Raw genomic sequence first — 21071 nt, forward strand, 5'->3', positions numbered from 1 at the left:
TCTAAGTTAATTTCCCTAGCTTGCCTTCATCTTTCTGTTTAATTTACATCATTTACTTTAACAAAACAAATTATCTAGGTATAATAGAACAAGATGTTATGAAAGGGTATATTCAAAACCCTCTGGTAACCATCAAAACACTTAAAAAAAAATGTAAAGTGATGCAACATGAAGCAGTCATAACTCCTCCCATACCAAAATCTCTTAGTACTGAAAGTCTTAGAGGTTAAATTTCTTTTTCTTTTTTACATGAATTGACTTAATTGGTTTACTCTCAACTTACTTCTGAATGCCTCCTGTACCCGCACTGTAATGCCAAAATATTACACACTAAGAATATAAGTGTAAGTTTAATTTTTCTGTATCATGTTGAGTAATTGTTAAGCAAATACAGCTGTCAAGGATGAACATTGTGAAATCTAGCACATTGCCCAGGTATTTTCTTCATGTGTATTAGAATTTCCCAGTAAGTAAGAGTGAAGGGGACTGAGATTCTGTTTTGTATTTCACAAAGTTGAGAAAGGTACCTTTGAGACAGATTCCTTACTTGCATAAATATTCTCCTCCTTGCTCATTTCTCCTTCACCCACCTCATTGGAATATAAAACATACTTCTTTCAAATCAACAAAAGACATTTGGCAGTCCTCAGCTGCAATGTCATTGTCAAAGTTAATCCGTTTTTATAAACTACCCTTCTAAGAATAACTATCTGATTGCTTGAAGGGATTGAGGTTAAAAGCAGTTTAAAAAAAAGGCAAATCATTTCCAGTGCAAGCAAAGATGAAGGGCTCACTAGTGCTTCAGGAATTATAAGTTTCCTGAAGTTGTAAAAGATGTCCTCACAAGAAGAGCAAAAAGTCCACATTTCTGATTGTGCAGTTTTTGTAAGTAACAACCTGGCACATCAATCTCTGTCATCCTGACTTTGTACATGTGCCCTTGGTTTAACATGACTGCCAGTCAAATAAAGGGCAGAACTACCCTCTACTGGAGCCTTTCTGAAATAATGCATAAAGGAGAAAATTCTTTGCTTGGTAGGTCCATTTTTTATTCAACATGATCTATTCTAATACTGTGGGTCAAATACTTGCACAGCCAAGAGCAGTATCACTACCTCTAATGGAGTTTTAATATGCCTGGTCTGAAACTGCTGACTGGTGTAGCCCTTATCAATCAAATCTGCCAAGTGAATACCCTTCTAAGAATATTATGTAGAACTTAGGTATTTAAGCACTAATCATTTATTTGTTTGCTTTTCAGTAGAACTAATTTTCTGAATAATTGATTTTTAAATTATAATCCAGAACAATCATGCTTCTCCAAATATGGAGCAACATAATGTCCTATAATAGAATCAATGCATATCTATGTTAGTACCAAGAGCCAGTATTTTGGCATCTCAAGTCACTCCCAGCTACTGCTAATCACCAGTAGAAACACTGCTATGCATCTTCTTTAGACAACTTTCTGGAAATGAAATATGTCACTTACTTTTCGTTGCTTTGCTGAATCCAGTTTTACCAACCAAAAGGATGACACTTTTGTTTTATGATACTTCCAATTATCCATAATCTGTGGTCATTGTAAAACAAGAAGAAATACACATTAAAACAACTGAATGCTGGTCTTTCATTCACGAGCACTCCTAACCCTTAAAAATGTGAGCATCTAAAAGAACCCTATGAGAAGTTTTCTCTAAAAGAAATAGCCAAATATTTGCAAATTTATGTGGGACAACATTTGCAAAAATCTGTGTGATGCTTCAGTTTAATACTACCCTCTTTTCTACCTGATTCTGACAATCATACACTACAAAGCAGTTAAAAAGTTGTCTTGACTGACTCAGATTTTTTGAGAGTAGTAAGTTCAATAATGCATAATTGCTGATCTATTTAAATAGTGAAGGATTTTGCTGCATATGGGACATTAGACATACCTGGAAATTATCCTTTCTATAAATAATCATATATGAACTGCAACACTCTCCTTCCACAAAAATCTAAGTGCTACCAGAATAGTTCAAGTTGCAAAAATACATTTTTATTCTCATTTTGTTATTTTATCTTTCTACTCTTCTCCAGACCTTCAACAAGTCCTGTCTTACCAGCACTCTCTTCCTCCATGATGAACTGTTTCCCATCAGGAATTGCCTGTGGCCAGATGAATTTTAAGAGTTCTGCCACAGGAAGGTGCAGGGCTGCCCAGGCTGGTGGTGAGTGAGGAAGCACAGCCAGATGGAACACTTGCAACCCCTCACATGGAACTGTGCACACTCAGGGCATCAGGGACAACATCTAATGAAGAATTTTAGTTCTGCTTCTGGGGAGCTCAATCTGCTGGTTGTGAATACTATCTTCCCCCATCACCAAATCAACCATCATTACAGAATTCCTTTCCACTCCAATATAGCTGCAGAGATTACTAGAAACATAACCAACATTCTGGAAGCTCACAGAGCTCGGGACATTTCTGGCCAGATATAAATCAGATGAATTTCAACATATCAGGGACTGTGCTCACCATATGAGAGCACAGGTGTTAATTTGAATCCTTTCATTTTTCTTCTAAACTGAGAAGAGAACATCTATCTTTATTTTTTTCCCCCATCCTGTTAGCTTCTTTGCATTAAACATTTACAGGGTATTTAGACAGCATGCAATTTCTGCTTATATATATTAATATTAAGTATTGGGGTTTAATTGACCTTTAGTTTGGCATTGTTTCACGTCTTTGACACCAAACTACAAAGGCTCAGGACAACATTAGATGTGAGAAAGGCTAATTTGGTAGACTACAAGAGCCAAAAAGCATGTGACTGGTGTTCTTCATGACCCTCAAACCTCCATTCTGCCTGCAGCGTACAATTCTGAGTTCTCTAGTAGGCCTGCTTGAGAGCAAGTTAAACAGGTCAGGATCTGTTTTAACAATATCAGATGAAATATGAATTGTAACATTCTTCTTGGCTTACTTAAAAGTTTGAACTTTCTCTACAATGAAAAACTGAATTTTCCTAACCCTCCTGATTATTTCTCATATATTTTATAAGGACATAGGAATGTTTTCAGTGTTGCTCTTTTAAGGTCAGAAAGGATACAAAGCTCCAAGCTTTCAAATTCTTTTGAGTTATCCCGAGTTCTGGAAGTTTTAGGGCCACAGGAGCTAATGAATCATAGATGGAGCTTTTTGCTTTCCTTCATTTCAGTAGCCTAAACAGTGTCTAGCCTGTTCTTCTTTCTTATTTATAGATACTTACATCTTCTATAATTAATTCCGATTCTTCATTTGTTTTTCCTGGGAACTTGAGTCTCAAGTCATTGATAAGGACAAGAGTCTCTTTTGTCAAAGCAAGTTCTTGCTCTTTTGTTTTCTGTTGCAGCAAAGACTCACTCTAAAAGCCAACATGAAGCAGAGGGAAACATTTCAAGCGTTCCATTAAATCACATTACAAAGATGTTTGCTTGACAAAAAAAAATTCTAGAGTGACATAAAATATATTATTAAAGTGCATAGACATATTATCTAATACAGAACTAATATGTATCACATCCATTAATGCATCACCATTACTTAGAGTCGTCAAGAAATCCAAGAAAAACAGTTTAAATCTAAGTTTGTTTGAAATAGAATAAGCAAACATATATTCCATATTTATGGTGCCCACAGTTTAAAGTATAAATTTGAAATTGAGATAACAGACTTTGAATTTAAATTCAACATAATGAAAAATATTATTAGTCATAAAAAGTCATCCTTTTATTATTAGTCATCCTTTCAGTTCCTCACTTCAACAATTTAACATAAACTGGCAATACATCACAGGGCCAAGATTTCAGGAAGCATTAAAAAGGACACTTTTTTCCTTCTTTAGTCAATAAGGGGTCTGACAGTGCTTTCAGTTGTCCAGAGTTTTGTTTTAAGTATCAGTGCTTTTACACCAACACTGCAGTGTCTGCAGAGGACCATTCCTGGAGGATTTGGGGGTCTTCTTTAAAACATTAAACACTAGTCGAATGTGTTTCTGATCCTCTTTCTTTACTTTCACATACTTTTGCATTTTCACATTTGCAAGACCAAGTCAGTTTAATTTTAACGTTTTTCAAGAGTAAAATTCAAAATTTTTAGACACTTCTAATCTTTGTATTCTGTAACAACTACAATACTTAAGGATATTTTTATTTGAGTGATAACTATTTTCAAGCACAAAAAATACTTTGGTATTTGATACATGTTAATGTGGCTGAGGTAATAAGACAGCAAATATTTTCAAATCCATTTTTGTTTATAACTCTTATAAGAATATGTCTGTAATTGCCAACTGTAAATGATTTATTTTAAATTTTGTTTCCCTGCGTTTAGAGCAGTCTCATCAGACTCCAAAAATGGCAGTGTACTGCTCTTTTCTTGCCCAGAGGATAGATAAACTAACACTTTATCATGCACAAATGATTTCTTCTTAGTAAGTCACAGTTTATCAATTTTAATGTTATTCTAGCAGTAATATATATGATATTATTCTTAGTTGCAAAAATAATTATGAACAGAATTCCATTCAGAACACAGTGCTAAATTATAAGTAGTTCTTATCAATTCTGTAAGTAATTTTATTCACATCATTTTTAGGAAGCATGACCTAAGCTCTATCACCCAAAGTAATTGTTCTGCACATCAAGATCATTTCTGTGGTGGAGCTTTCTCAATGAAAAAGAGAATATGCTTTCTTACTAATGTTAATTTAAGTGAGTAGCCCATTTTTACCATCAGATGGTAAGAGACTGCTTTTAATCTTTCAGTAATTTGTATTTGATATAAAGTTAATGTGAATAGAAAAATCCATATTAGTACTGTCTCATTAAACTCTCAGAGTACATTGTGATGATAGAAGGGTACTTTTTAAACTTGAGATAGCTAATGTGATAAAAAACACCTTTAACACGTTGTTGTGAAGACACAATCTTAATGTCTTTTCAATTCTATTATCTGACTTTAAAGATGGAAAACCATGTTAAGGAGTATTTCACAAGATGTCAGCATACAATTTTAAAAGGATCCTTTTTCATCATTTAGACAAAGCCTCACAGGCAAAACAGACAATGAGCATTCTACCGGATAAAAATGATGATTAGAGATAGTAAATACTACGAAGCAAGTTAATTAGCATTACAAAAAGGATTTCTCACAATCAAAGCTCATCACAATACAGAGAGGCAGCAAATATGGGTCAAAAGTGCCAATTTGTTTTGCCCCATTTCCGCACAAATTTGGGTGATGAAATACATAGGTCAGGCAGCAAAGCACAAATGGAAATGCTTTGGCACCAGCAGGCAATACAATCCTGAATGAGCCTGGGGATTGATCCCTGCAAACACTGTCCATAGGCAGTGAATATAGGCTCCATCACGCCAACACAAAAGAAGAACTGTCTGGGCTGTGAAGGAGATACCAAAGAGGATGACAATCAGCTAACAAAGTAAAAAAAATGTACATGATCCAGAAGTACATTTTGAAAGTACAACTAATCACACAAATTCTAAACAATTAAAAGTGTTTCATCTGATCTATTAATTATTTGGGCCAGTTGCTTGTCTGTCTCAAGAAGCAGGTTCAAATGAAAGATACTTCTTTTTTTTAAAAGTATCTGAGCTTTTAAAAAGCTTCTGAGTCAGTTATTGCAGTGGCAAATTCCAAAAACCACAAGCACTGTGTAAATTTTCAGTTGTCCACTTTGGAAGTAGAGCTCTACTGCAGTGGTACAGCATATGCAAAAGAAGTTCAGTAGGTTGAAAATTAATCTCACCTTCTTCTACAATGGATGGCCATATAAAAACTTACTAGTGTTTTAGTCTGGCAAAATGTAGTTACCCTTGGACTATACACTGGGTTTGAAACCTGGATGTATTTGTTGGAAAATGACTGTAAAGATTTGGAAGGTAGGTACAGCCTTACATCAGAACCAGCAGCCCCCAAACAAATTACAGAAAAATTTTAAGAGAGATTATGATCCTTTCTATCTTCAAAAGCCTATTCAGGAGTGAAGGTTTCCCATTCACAAAGTGAAGGTTTCCCATTCTCTTAAGATTCCCATTTCCACAAAATGTAACATCTGTGTTGATGCACCATGAACACTGAGATATCACAGCTGGCACTCATCCCATAACACATACAGGTCTAGAGATCTTATATGCTCAAGTGTCTGTCAGAATAATCTTGACTACAGCACCTCAAGTTTTCTGAGTTGCAAAAATTACTAATGTATTTATTGAGTTTTAGAGAAAAATGGAACACATTTTGAATGCAACTGCGGTGTTAACTCACCCCTGAAGAGTTCATAGTTCCCACGGTGGCTGTCTGAGGGAATCTGGCTGAAGATGGGCTACGACTTAAAGAGTGAGACCTGTTGACTGAGGATGCTCTCTGCATTTGGAGCGATGCTTTGGCTGAAAGGGGGCGCTGCTCAGCTCCCGGGGACTGCATAGTGAGTACGGAAATGGACCGCGGGCAGCTCACAGAACGCCTCATTGGGCCTGCGGATGACGTGGGGGACGAATTTGATGGAGACTTTACATTTTTATTTGAAGGCTTGCAGTTCATTCTACCTGCAGACAGATTAAATTAATGATGTTATTATTTTCTTAACACCTATGTTTCAGTCTTTGTAACTAAACACATATGATCAATGTGTGCACAGATATACTACAATGGGTGTTGACTACCAACTATATATGTAGAAGTCAGTTGTGTCAGATCCCAATAATACAGAATTTACATACTTATAGGAATATTTATTCCTTCCTCATATTCAGCTTTAACTAGGCTGACTCCAATCCGCTATAACAAGCATGAGATTTATGAGAGAGGGTATGTGCTCTTTAGGTCAAAATGTACATGACTTCTGTGTGTGGTTCCCTGACAATAAAGATATGGAAATAGGAGAGAAAATTTGTTCAATGGATCCCATATTTGCAGATCCAGTATCTCTCATTTGCTATGGCATAGTTACAACATTTTTTCTATTCAGTTTTCAGCTAAATAAATGCTGCTATGAAATATAAAAATTTAGAAGCAGCATTATGCAAGTACATATAAATTTTTTTGAGACAAAATACCACTAAAACAAAAAATAACATGATATATTTATTAATTTAGAAAACATTTAAAGAAACTGAAACAAGCAAACCAGTGCTTAACCCTGAGATACAAAGTTGACACATTCTATAAGACGAAAGAATTTAATAGAAGTCATTGTCAAGGTCAGACTTCCTTGGAAAAGTGATTGTTTAACTTACCTGATCGTTCCAAAGATTTGTATTTATTTTCTTCAAGATCATACGAAACTTTTTTCTCTTTTTTTTCATTGTGATCTTCCTTTTCACTTTCTTCTCCCGATTCTGACATACTGCTACCACTCTCACAGCTACTGTCACTGCTGTAGTTCTTCGGTTTCCTTACGGGATGTGCACTTTCTGGCATTGAACACAAGGGCTAAAAAAGAAAAAACACCCAAGAAATTGAATCCCAAAGAAACAGCCAACTATCACACTAGATCCGTGATTCAGGCAGGTTCAGGCCGTATTTGCACAGCTATAAACCCTCCTAAATTAGATTGGAAGTTTGTCCTAAATTTTAGAATAGTTGCTAAAATATTTCATTAAATTCACTCCACTGTCATTCTAATTTTTGTCACATGAAGAGCAGCATAATATGTAAGGGGAGGGGGGAAATTATTTTAAGTATGAATTGCACTACCAAACATATTGAATTATGGTTTGAAATCATAATACAGAATGCCATTTACAATCAGTTCAGGTTCCTCACTGATATTTGCAGTAACTGAAGCTTAACAGTGATCAACATGAAGTAGAAAAATACATCAGGGAACTTTGGCTGTTTCACTTCTACAAAGAAAGTGATTAATCCACATTCTGCAGAGAGCAGAAACCAAAGAATACATAGCAAGCTGTGATGGGGGTTCTTGGTGCCTCATATGCACATGGGATTCAGTGTCATTAGCTAATTAATCCAGTGCTATTACCAAGGATACTGCAAGACAAAAACCAAAAAGCTGGAGACAGAGAAACTGATCCAAGAATAGAAACTACAACTGAAAATTTTTCGTCTTCCATCTACCATCAGTCAGACACAAAAAATGCAGTATCTTTCATTACATCTGTTCTCCTAAGTAGGCTTAAGTGGTCACCTTTTTTTTCCTACACACTTTCTTTCCAGTCACTCTCAGCTATAAGAAGCTATGCTGATGGCCTCATCTACTTAATGGGTTGCAATTAAAGCCCAAATTTAAAAAAAAATTAAAATCATAATTTCTGGACCTACTTTGAGTCCAAGTGAAAAAGAACTCTCAGGAAGAATTTAAATTTTCCTAAGGTCTTAGCATAATGTAATGTGCCTAGATTTATTATGAGGGTACAGGAAAAAGCCCAAAAACCACCTGTTGTTTTCATACACTGTGCTGGATACACTTTATAACCAAATAGATGCTACCTAAACTTCTATTCCAGAAAAGGAAGGGAAGGGATTTTTGCCACTAAGAGTATGTTTATGCCATCCCAAGCTATTAGATCAGATATGGAGAAGTTAGAGAAGAATATTGCATTGAGGAAAGCCCTGACAATTGTTATTACACAAAGAATATGTTGATATGTATCTGTCTGCCAAAGGGATAAAAGTAAGGTGCCTCAACACGTATCACTTTATTAAAAATAGCTCTTCTTATCATGAAATGCTGTGTATGATGGAGACATGTTGATCAGACATTCCTGAGGAGTTACACAAGTTATAACAAACATTTTCAATCACAGCTTACAGGGGCTTTAAGATAGATTTATTCCACTTGTCATATACATGTTCCTCACACATTCTACAGTAAACAATATCAATTAACAAAGAATAAAAAGAAAGACCAAAGAAATTACAAAAAACAATAATGACAAATAATAGCTGAATCTGGGTATAAACTGATCTCTTAAAGACATATCTGATTGCCTAGCTCATCTAATCACCTTGATTTTACCCTTATGCTAACCCAATTTTTCTGTGATTAAACTCACCTGATCTTATACCGAAAGAATTAAAAGTAATTTCTCATTTCCTCTACAATATCTGTTATTTTAGTTCTTTAGTTCATTGTCCAGCACGCATGGGTAACCCCGACAGTGTGTAGGTGTCAGGAGCCCTCTAGAGGCTATAAATAAACTGGACATTTCCAGAATGCACTTCTCCATCTATGTAAAACTCAGCAATACTTTAAATGCAGGATAAAAATGCCTTCATTCTGTGAAATTCTTGATTTCTTTCTTCCTACACTAAGTTCCTAATCACGTTCAAATAAAAATAAGGCTGAAAATCCCAGCAAATATGGAATAACTTACGCACAAAGCTTGTATTTATTTATACGTACACAGCCCTCAACCTCTCCTACGTATAGATATGTATGCGGAAACATAGACATGTATATATGTTTCTATGTATGGAGAAGCATGAGGAGGAAGACACCGCTCTCTCCTAACTATTCCAGTTGCTTTGTTAGCTTTCTCAGTCCTGACTGTTGGGTTTTTTTCTAGGAAGAGTGCTGCAACTCAAGGCAATGCACTTGACCTAAGAGTACCTTCTGTCAGCAGGGCAGCCACTGAATTTAAGGGGGGACAGACTCCATGACCTTCTCAAAGAACCTTTCATACTGGGTTACATGACATGAAAAGTACAGGTCCTGGGACTGTTTTGTTGGGGTTTTTTTCTATTAGATCCTACATATGCAAATAGTTCTTTATTTGTAGGATTTTATGGTTACAAGATGAGGTTTACAGCTGGATTATTCTCTTATCTGACAGATTGACAGGCAATAGTACTTTCTACTGCCTCCCTCTTTCACCAAATTTCTGTATAGATAAACACTTAGACATTACATATCTCCTAGCAGCCTCTTTATGAAGAGGTGGCCAATTAAAGGCATGTCATCGGCCATATGCACCTTAAGCCTTACAGGGAAGAGCTGATGCCCTTTTGAAAAAGTGCCAGGACCATCTGCATGGACATCTGTATTTCAAAGGGAAAAAGAAAAGGAAATTTTGGTCATAAGCAATTTTTATAGCAATTGCCTGCTATAAAAGAAGACCATGGAATACAGTCTTACTCATAAATTAATCAAAATTCATCTTAAAACTAATTGAGAGAGGTTTCTCAATTTGGGCTTAGTACCCTATTAATGTTTAATTAAATGTTACAACCTCCAGCCTGGGAATGCCTTGTGAGCAAGGAGTGTAGAGGTAGAATAGAACAAGTCAGTGTGCACAGAGGCAAACAGATAGATGCTCTCCAAGGGTTGCTGGGGAAAGACAGGCTTCTGAAAAAAGGGAAAAGTGTGACTGAGATGTTAAACTTGAATAACTGGCCCCATGTTAAAGAACTGAAAACAAAATTTTAAAGAGAAGAATCTCTGTAAGAACATGGACTGAGTGTAGTGCTAGAGTGGACTGAGGTTTTTTCTCTTGTTGAAAAAAATCCACTGCTGTTAAAGCACGAGTGCAGAAAATCCCCATATTTTAATGAGGTCCCTGCAAATCTATCTTAATACCAGATTGGGCATGTAGATCCTCTTTCCAGAATGCATGCCTGTAATTAGATGTAGCTCTTTGGATTCTTGCACATATTTAAAGTACCTCTTCAAGCTCAGAACAATTGTCAGCATTCATTTTGTACAGATATCCACAGATTTGTACATCATGTCATCAGAAACATAAAATGCTGTAAGAAGTGCTGTAAGATGTTTACATGCATCCATGAACAAATCCATCAAAGGTCAGAACAGAGATACAGGCTCTTCTAAGCAGACTTGACCGAAAATGTTTACAGGATATAAAAAACATACTTATTCTAGCCAAGCCAAAACTCTTTATCTTTACTGGCTTAGAGATATGCAGTTTACTAAAGGCAAAGACTCACATGAACTATGCACACAAGCAGAAAGCATTGAGCTAAAAATAATATAAATTCACACTAAAAGCAGATTTTGAATAGAAAAATAGATACTTTACAAAAGTATATATACTTTACAAAAATATATACTTTACAAACCTCTTAGCAAGGGAGCAAGCTACAGATACATCAAAATTATAAATAATTCTTTGACTTTCCATAGTGCCTTTTATCTCATGATCTCAAAAATCCAAATTTTGGCACTAATCAATTAGAGATGAAAGCATTCTTTTGAGATACACCATTGATATAAAAATCCTTTCACACACTGAAATCAATCTCTCGTACACAACAGTTGTTGCCATGCATGGCAATTCCTCCAAATGGTTTAGGGAGAGAAAGAAGGATCACATATACCCTTAAAAATTTAATGGGATTTAGTTGGACAAATGGTAGTGATACCTCTACTATACTTAAAATATATATATATATAAAATTAATGGCAGTCTGAGGAAGAAAACTTTGAACCGGATCAGCCAACTAAATTCCCACTTAAAATTCTCAGAAAACCTGTTTATAGAATGAAATAAAAAATTAGTGTCTAAAAGTCAAATACCTTAGGTCCTCGCTGCCTGGTGCATTTTCCCATTAGCTTTTCATCATCTATTTCACATTGCTCCAGAAGATCCAAAATGTCCTCCTCCTAGAAATGGGAATTTTATTACTATTAATTCAAAGCATGACATACCTTGTCCTTCAAAAATTCAAGCAGAAAGTGGTAGAAATTTGAAATTACCCTGATTACTTATTCCTGAAATAGGACTATGAACTCCTCCACAGGAGAAAATAGAAATACTTCTTCTCATGCATGCATCTCTCCTTGCAAGCAACATGAAACTGAGGGTTAAAATCAACTTTTAACAGTTATTAAAAATAAAAGCCTGAAGAAAGGATTGAACAAAGATTCCTGTAAAACTGCTGGATGATGCCAACTACAAAGAAGCAAAATTATTTCTCAGATTTCAAATTACATCATGTTAGCCAGTTATTAATATAGCTGTTTTCCTACTGTCTCTGACTAAATAAGTAGGCAAATCAGGTAAGATTTTTGGATGCCTTAAATCCTTAAACTAGTGGAGCTGGTTTTAGGATATCTCTTGTTCCAGTCCACACAAGTGGATGAATAGGCTGGGAACACTACTGGAGGAAGAAGGAGGCAATTACCAACTCAAAAGCAGTTTCTGCCAACCTTTGGTTTGGCCAGGGGTAAGGCTGAGGATCAGGGATATGGTAAAGTAGCTTAAAGCCATTTAGCCTGTCTCCACCCTGGGTCCACTGCAGTTCATCCAGATTCAAGGATCTGGCCCACAAGCTGCACAAAGAATAATAAGATCATGGAACATTATCAAGTGCTATTTATTAGCCATCATACATGATTACAGTGAAACTAATCCATGAGGTCATGAATTCAAAGATAAGTAACCCCTAAGGCCAATACTCAGTGTACTTCCACACCTTCATTCTTTTCAAGGGATTATTCATTTCCCGCTGAAGTGAAGCTGCTCTTCCAGCAAGAAACGTCTGGAAAGCGGTGGCTAACAAACTGTCATACTTTTCAAGTAGTGTCTTATCATCAGGAGGGTAAATTCGCCTGAAAAGGGGAAAAAAAGAAGAGTTTAAGATAGAAGCTGAGGTATTCATCACACAAAAGCAATGTCACTAATACAGAGTCTCTTTTTTTAACATATACACATGCCATCTATAATAATGATATAATATCAAATCATAAAGCATAAACTATGAACATTGCTCTCTAAATCTACTTTTAATTCAGTGAACACACTCATGTTTAAACAGCAATTAGCCACTCAAAACAAATACCATGTAGGTCATTCCAGAGGTATACCAAAACCCAGTTTTGCAGTGCTCAGAAATTTCAGTGGGTATGAGTGATGCATACAGGTGTGAATGATTCATGAAATAGTAACAAAATATTGTATGTCAAATTCAGAGCCACAAGATAATTTGTATTAGCAATAAAAGAACACAAAACAATTTGTATTAGCAATCAAAGGACACAAAACAGTGAAAATCTGAACAATAGCTTTGATCCCATGGGCAGGATATGAATTAAAGATTGAGTATGTACTGTACTTGAATGCTAAATCCTTCAAAAAATTAACAGGAAGAAATAGGTGCTATAAGGAAGAAAAAAAAATGGTACATGGATATATATGGTGACTGATTTTCCATTAGAGCAGCTATGCCATTATTCTCTAAAATCACAGGTAAGGAGATTATGACAATATCAGAAGCAGGACTTGGTGATTTATTCATGTTCATCAAGCAATAATGGGCTTTGAAGAAAACCACTTCAATCTATCTGTCATGAATACCTGAAACACAGCCAGAAATATGGCTAAGATGGAAGACTAACTTTTAATGTTTTGTAAAGAGTAATCTGTAAGTTCATTTTGCCTGCAGTGTGCAAGGCATGGACACTATTTATACCATGCGTGACATTATGTGACTTTTCTGTATTTGTGAGTCTTTTCTGAACTTTTTACAAGTCTCTTTTTATTCTCATTCCTCCTTTTCAGACATTTTCTCCTAGTTTCAGTCAACACCTTTTAATGGTGTTGATTCTACTGCAGAAAAACTGCTATAGAAGAATGCTTTAAAGAAAGGGCTGCTCTAATATTCTTAATGTATTTAGAAATAGATTTCAAGGCCATGTACATCCTTTCCAATTCCTCATGATTTCACAAGAGCTCAGAAGTGTGGCTCCTACTTCAGCTGCCCCTACATTCCCACTGGAGCCTGCTGTGCTTGCAGACAGACATGGACTAAGCCAATTGCTGAGCTGATACCCACAGATTAAATCCAAACCTCCCGAGTTTGAATGAGGTTTCTCTGGATTTTTATTCAGAGTGCAATATTAATCCGTTCAGCAATACTAGCACCCAAAATTTCCATGATTCTATGTCAACGTCTGACACAAGCTAGTCCTGCTCTACAGAGGAGGAGCACATGGAGGAAAATACTGCATAATGCGCAAATAAAATTATTCTTCTTCTCTAGCCAAAATTACTTTCCTTCTCATGTTCCACTGATCCTTCAGCCTTTTCTCAAAGACATGGTAATAAAAAAACACAAAGCTGTTCTGCCTTTTTACAAGTGCACATTCCCCATGAAGTGACACTTTACTTTTTCCTGAGGATAAAAAACTTCCGTGTTTTTACTGATTTACATTAAGCCAAAAGCTAAATAAAGAGAACATGTGTCTGATTTTCAGTCAAGAACTGAATAAGCAACTTAAAATGTGATCAGTTAATAAGCTAGACGTTTAAGTTAGCAAAAAAGAAAAATGTGTCATAATTTGTGATAAATGTGTAAAATGTGTCATAAGAAAAAAGCATCATAGTGCTTCTCTTGCTTTTAGTAGCATCAAAATAACCACTTTATCACTTCATTGTACATCTAGAGGGTTTTTTTTTACTTACTAGTTGAGCTCCTCACATCAAGAAAATATGTAATTAAAAGTTACAAAGAAAGACTCTTTGTAAGCAAAGTGTTAAGTCATCAAAAATGTGAATTTCACAGAAACATCTATCTGTTTAAATGAGAATTTTACTGGGAATTTAGTACATCTGCTCAAAAAAAGGCAGCAATGAAGAACAGCAATAAAGGCATTCTGACTAGTTCACAGTAAAATATGTGAACTCAGACCTCTCACACCCTGGATGAATCTTATAAAGAGTGGGCAAGTATTGCCATCATCTCTTGCTAGCCATACTCTGCTTCCTTTCCCCCCATATTCCTAGGCCATGCTTTCACTTCTCAATGAAGCAAATATCAAGAAATAATAATAAAAACATCACAAAACAAAATTTTTGTTTTCTGGTCAATGCCTGTTGCAACTGACAACGTAAAGCTCTCTTTAGAACATATTTTACCAAGGAATCTGAAGGTACTTACGTTTCAGCCCACCAAGATCCAAAATCAAAGTGCAAAAATACAAATAAATTATTTCAAATGCCACCCCATTGAAAATGATGGAAGCATCCATAAAGTTTCTGAAATTTGGGCAAGCCTCAGGAATACAATTCAAATACGATATTTTTACAGGGAATAATCATATTGCATCCTCTGCCACCAAGATAAGAATGATCATATGTGATTAGAGAACAGATCCATAACAACAATCATGATTCTTGGTACACTGAATGTGAACAATCATGTCTTTCAAGTACAAACAATAGAGTGACTGATGTCATATAAATTCCTAACTGCATGAAAAAAGTTGGAATCAAGAAAAGAACTGTTGGAAAAAAGATTCCTGATGTACATGTATATATAAATGCCTACACACTTCTGGCAGGAAATTAGCATCTATCACAAATGCCTGTTTCAAATGCTCCTAAAGAATACACTGAATACTTCCTACTAATACAGCCAAAAACATTCACCTGTAGTTCCCCATGTGTCTATTTTCATGCTCCTCTTTGGAAATCTGTTTACGTACTTGTGCAAGTCTTTCCTTCTACAAATCAAGAAAGTAAGACAATTAAAACAAAAGAGAGTATAAACCATGAGCAAGAAACAGCACTTTTTTCCCTTCCTACCAGTTCTTGTTTCCTCCTTTCCAGTGTGTGGCGCTGCTTCTCCCAGTCTGAGGAACCTGGCAACAGTTTTTTCACTGACCCTTGGCCATACAGTCTTTTTTGAGCCTCAGCCTTCTGTTGGGCTAAATTTCTCCTTTTATCACTTGTCCTGAAACACAGATGATATTAAGAAATGTCAATTCAATGCAGCTGAAATGGGATGCACTTTCATATCAAGTACATATTCTGTATTTTCCAGTCAGTCATGTGTTTATCATATAAAACTATAACTGAAACATTCATTAAGGTTTTTTTTTTATATTAACTTTCATGGCTATAATATTTTCACGCTTTAAGGGCTACTGTATTGACTCTGTGTCATAATTTAAGGTACAAACATGGTTGCATCTATTTTCCTGAGGTGTAGATTTTTTTCAACATATCTCAGCAACAAAGTTTTCCTCTAGAAGGGTATGGCTTTTGACTGACTGTGACACTATCACTCAAGGCAATTTCTTTTATGGCCACATACTCCATGACTGCACACATATGCCAGCTTTGGGATGTGTTTGAATTTTTTTTAATTTTTTTTACAAAAATTACTATTACCATTCAGTTTTTGCAAGCACATATGCATGAAGAAAAATTAAATTTAGATTAATTTCTATAGCAAAACTGACAGCAAGGGAAATATGTGCATTTTGAAAATATGAAGGTGGAAAAAAGGGTTTTTCATTTTCTCTGAGTCCAATTCAAATTTAAAAAAAAAAATCAAAGCAACAGAAAGAGAGCCAGAGTGAAGAAAAGAGGACGAGGTACCGTATGTTGAGAAGCTTTAATGCATTTAGCAGAACACCTTTTTTTACATCATAGTCTATTTTTTGATCCGTTCCAAAGCTTGGAGCACGATTAATCTGAAAAAAAATGAGACACAGAAGACTCAGGAATGTTGAGGTTCACTGGGAACACACCTATTGTAACAGGCTTTGTAGAAAACAGGCACAGGAAGAGTTAAACTCTTTCCTAGTTTCCAGTCTGAAAGAAACTTTAAATACTACTCTAAAAAGTAACAACTATATAAGGACAGAAAGAGGCTCTAATCCAAAGTCTTCTTAAGTATATTTAAATAATTTCTCAGATACACTTGACAGCAACACATAGAGATCTAAGTTATTAAATCAGTACATAGTGTGAAAACATAACATAATTAACAGTCTCAGCAACAAAAAGCTTATAAGCTAAGTACAAGATAAGAGATTAAAAATGGTACCATAAATATAGTGAAACAAGGAAAATGCAACTGGGAATCTTATAGTGAGACTAAATCATACACTTAGCCAGGAGCCTCAACCAGCCATCCTATAACCCTGACAAGTTTTGGACTTCCTGCAGAACCTCAGTTTTCAGGAATAATTAAGAAGGAATAATGATTTATTCTAGGAATTCTTTCCAGACTGGTATAAAAATTTAGTTACTTGAGTAATGGGTGCTAATGACAAGCAGGAATCTCATCTTGATCATGAATGAGCAGCACTGGTTACAAAGTGACAGTTAAAAAAGAGCTCCAGAAGTGAAAACCAATACCTTGTGCCCCACACAAATCAGAAGTAGGATACAGTTTGCATGTCCAAAGCAGAAGGCAAAAGCAGTTTATTTTATTTTAGCACTTTAAATATATTAGAGCAACTTAGAGCCTCTACAGCTGTGGGACAGAACTATTGTGGCTGCTGTGCCACCCACTGTCTTGTTGCTGAGTTCCAGCTGCCCCATCATAACTGACAACTGCCTTTTGGCTTTGGGAATCAGTTCCTTCACTGCTTTTGCAGACAGACTGGAAAAGTGAGCAGTGAGATCTGACAGTGAAAGAAAAATCTCAAAAATTAATCTGAAATAGTGAAAAGATTTATACATATTCTTTTTTGGAAGACTTTCATCCAAATATTTAACTGACCAACCTCTTTAGACTAACGTGTTCATCTACTATCACAAAGAAGACAATAAACATGGTAGCTGACTAATCTGTAAGACTGTGGCATTGTAATCTTGATAATGTACTGGTGATATGCCACAATAGGTACTCACAATAACTTGTTACCAAACCATTGTCTGTGCATCTCTCAGCTGGGAGATGGTTATTTAGAGTTCAGTGACCCGAGAACCAGGACATACACAACCAGGTTGTGTTAATATAACATCAGTAGATTTATCAGCAAGGTATACCTTGAGGATTGTTGTCAAAACCAGGATTGTATGAGGGATCCCAAAAGTACAAGCAAATGATGGTTGCAAAGGCCTTGAAAATGCCAGTGGCCAAATCATGTTCAGTACAGGAATGGAACCTTGTAAACTAGATAATACTGGGTCTAGGGGTAATAAAGAAAGCATGGCATGTTTCAAGGAGATGTAAAAGACTTGTGGTAAAACTTGGAGACAATGTGGAATTGCTGGCCAAAAAATGAACAGTGGATGGTGGCACCAAACAAAGAAAAATAACCCTAAGTGAAATTAAGAGCAAAGATGAAGAAAACTTCACCATTGATAGTGTATTTTTCCTGGTGAAGAACATAAGACACTGAAAATCACCTACCCATCTCTTTTTGGAGAAGTAGACTTTTCCTACCCTATGGTAGCCTCTGGACCTCCAGGGGTACAGACAGGGCAAGCATAACACAAGAGAAACAAGTAGATGGCAGAAAGTTTGTGTATGTGAAGTTTAACAACTTCATTAATAGGAATTAGCAATAATTTCTTGGTTTAAGATGCTCACATTCATTTCACATGGACTGATAACTATGTTTTGAACAGATTTTGCTAGCTTGGTGACACTAAATAATAAATTTCTGAATGTATATGTAAGGTTTCTTTTGCCTCGGCCACATAAATCACAAGTGAAGTTAGATACCCTACACTTGAGGAAGTTATTAAAATGCATGTTATCTTTTTCTCCAATGGTCACAACTTTGTGATCCTAACTGAATATGATGAGGGTGAACAAGGCTGGACTCCATCCAAGAACTTCAACTGTATGATATATATTTTTTTTACATAAAATAAACCAACTTGGAAATTTTGGTCAAAAAGTAAAACTGGATTTCCTGGGAATTGAAGGGAGATCTAGGTCATTGTTGCTAGTCAGAAAGGATGGACGCTGCACAGATCCTTGCCAGAAACATTTGGTGCCACAAGATGGCAATCATGCATTTCCCACAGCCCTGGCTATGGTAGAAGGTTCCGGAAGTTCAGTAGCATCAAGGAGCAGGGGAGCTACAATGCATCAAGGCAATATAAACAAAAGTCAAATCAGGAAGCAGAGCCATTATAATATGTTGCACAATTTATTTCTTTTAATAGTTTGTTAAGCTATCTTTATAACAGAAAAGCTACACGAGGGATGGAAACATGAAACTAATCATCCTAATCCTATTTTGGCAATTTTCCCATAACACTGGGAACATTCAGGGCCTTGTGATTAGGATGTTGCCACTGTTAGAAAGAATGATTCACTCCCCTAAGGAGTGAAAACCCTAAGGGGGTTTTGGCAAGAGGGAAATGGTGGAAGGAGTTAAGAGTGGAAATCTGTGGAAGAAGCCAGAAGTGTTTTAGAAAAAAAGAATTATCTATATAAGTGCATATATATACACACAGACTATATATAAATTGTGTATAGTCCATGTATACACACTGCAGATTTGATCTTTATTACACTACATACAGCATACATACAGTGTGCTTCCATCTGCATACTCTGTTGGAAGTGCTGCAAAAAAGCATGAACAAGCAAGGTAACAAATAGTAAACAAGTGTACAAAATAAGTAAGTTTCAGAGTTTGAAATTTCAGTTAGTTTGGGTAAATGTCTGACATAAGTTGAAGGATACCTCTATTACCAAAGGCAGAAAAGGAAATACTTAGACTTTTGTATTTAAAAAAAATGATAACACAATTCTAAGCCCTGAAGTATTCTCCAGCAACTCAAAATACTAGAGGAGCATTTACTACTTTACTCTCTCATAAACAAAGAGTCTGAGATCATATGATTCTTCTCTGAGAATCAGAGTGGTGACTCAAACTCCCCAAAATCTCCAGACCTCATAGAAACATCAGAGCAGACAGAGGTGTCCTTCAGAATGGACTCCCTATGCCAGCTGACTCACCACTTCTCACAGAATTGTTCTGTCAGCATTCGCTACAAGGCTGAATGAAATGTTACACAGACCCTTCAGTCTGCACTTAAATAACTACACACAGTTATATGCAAACTACAGGCAACCTATAGATGATAATCTGGAAGCGCAGTGCTAAATCAAAAGGACAGCAAGCTTCACTGGACAAAAACAGAAGATGTGGATGTAGTACAGACTAAGTTCATGTCATGCGCTGCTTTTGGCGAGAACATCAAAGCCACCAAATATGCTATGTCTGCATGGCAACAGTGGAGGAATTTTATTTTTCTAATTAAAATTATAATGAGCCCCTGAGAGAAATAAGCACGACAAAGCAACTGCTGACAGTATTAATGGCCTGCAAATGAGGTTATAATTCAGTAAATTAATTGTGTACATTTTGTTCATCAGTAGCCAAATCATATTCATGGCTTGCTGTCAATAGAGAGATTTTGAATACATTTGCTTTATTCCCCAAGTTGCATAGTCTCCCAACCAGTTAACAAAATGAAATAAGGCAACCTGAAATAACAGAAGTGAACTTCATCTATATGTTATTAATTGGGCAATATAAGAGATGCAACAGACAAACCTCAGACATGCCTGGTTGAAAATGTGTGTGAGCACCACTTAATTTAACTGTACCACTAACATATCAGAGAAGAAATGTTTCTTCCAGTCCTATTATACCAATTGTTTGCAGAATTTCCTGTGTATCAAATTATTTTTCTGTTTATGGTAGTGCTTTTAAAAAGCATAGGAGAGGAAAAGAACACATATCCCCAAAAAAGAGAAGATTAAGAGCATACATTCACAGTTATGAATAGCCACACTCATGAAGGAAACCTACATAGCACCAACTTGCTATAATCAAGGTCCTCCAGCTATAATAACAACTACATTAATATTATATTTCTCATTAAAACTTTCAAAAACATCTGAAATGCAACATGGGTCCAGGAAAACAATTACCTTTCTTTCAGTATCAAAAATCACTGCAAGGTGATCACTGCACTCCTGCATGGATGCTGCAGAAAAGCACCATTTATGTACTCAACACAACCGTGCACAGATTTTCACTACAAGTTTCCTTACACAGATATGGATTCAGTTGGAGCTTAGTTAACTTTACCCCTAAAAACTTACTTTACATGTGTGTAAAGAGGTTTACCTCTAGCAGCCATGGTTTTAGTTTTCTGTCCAGCAGAATATCAAACCCCAAGACTTCAAAGCAGACACTGTCACTTCCTGGTGCCTGGCCTGGCCTGCACATGCGGTAAGCGTGAAGAACATGCGGCTCTGCAACTATCAGAGTCTTCACCACCAGCTCCTGCAGAGATTTGTTTCAGAAAAAGTCATCAGGAGAGAAAACACCAGC

At 36.0% G+C, this 21071-nt stretch overlaps 1 protein-coding gene across 3 annotated transcripts in view; it reads right to left on the minus strand.

The window, feature by feature from the left end:
- Positions 1-21071, minus strand: part of TTLL7 (tubulin tyrosine ligase like 7) — a 65392-nt gene that overhangs the window by 12185 nt on the left and 32136 nt on the right. For all 3 annotated transcript variants that reach the window (XM_083867125.1, XM_083867126.1, XM_083867127.1), the window contains 10 exons: positions 20865-21023; positions 16351-16445; positions 15553-15700; positions 15397-15470; positions 12443-12578; positions 11544-11630; positions 7285-7480; positions 6314-6594; positions 3255-3389; positions 1493-1573 (listed from right to left, as the gene is read on the minus strand). In XM_083867125.1, coding sequence (XP_083723251.1) covers positions 1493-1573; positions 3255-3389; positions 6314-6594; positions 7285-7480; positions 11544-11630; positions 12443-12578; positions 15397-15470; positions 15553-15700; positions 16351-16445; positions 20865-21023 — 1392 coding nt within the window. The remainder of the gene's footprint in view (positions 1-1492; positions 1574-3254; positions 3390-6313; positions 6595-7284; positions 7481-11543; positions 11631-12442; positions 12579-15396; positions 15471-15552; positions 15701-16350; positions 16446-20864; positions 21024-21071) is intronic.

Source organism: Zosterops lateralis (assembly GCF_965231275.1).
Source record: "Zosterops lateralis genome assembly, chromosome: 9".
NCBI lineage: Eukaryota > Metazoa > Chordata > Aves > Passeriformes > Zosteropidae > Zosterops > Zosterops lateralis.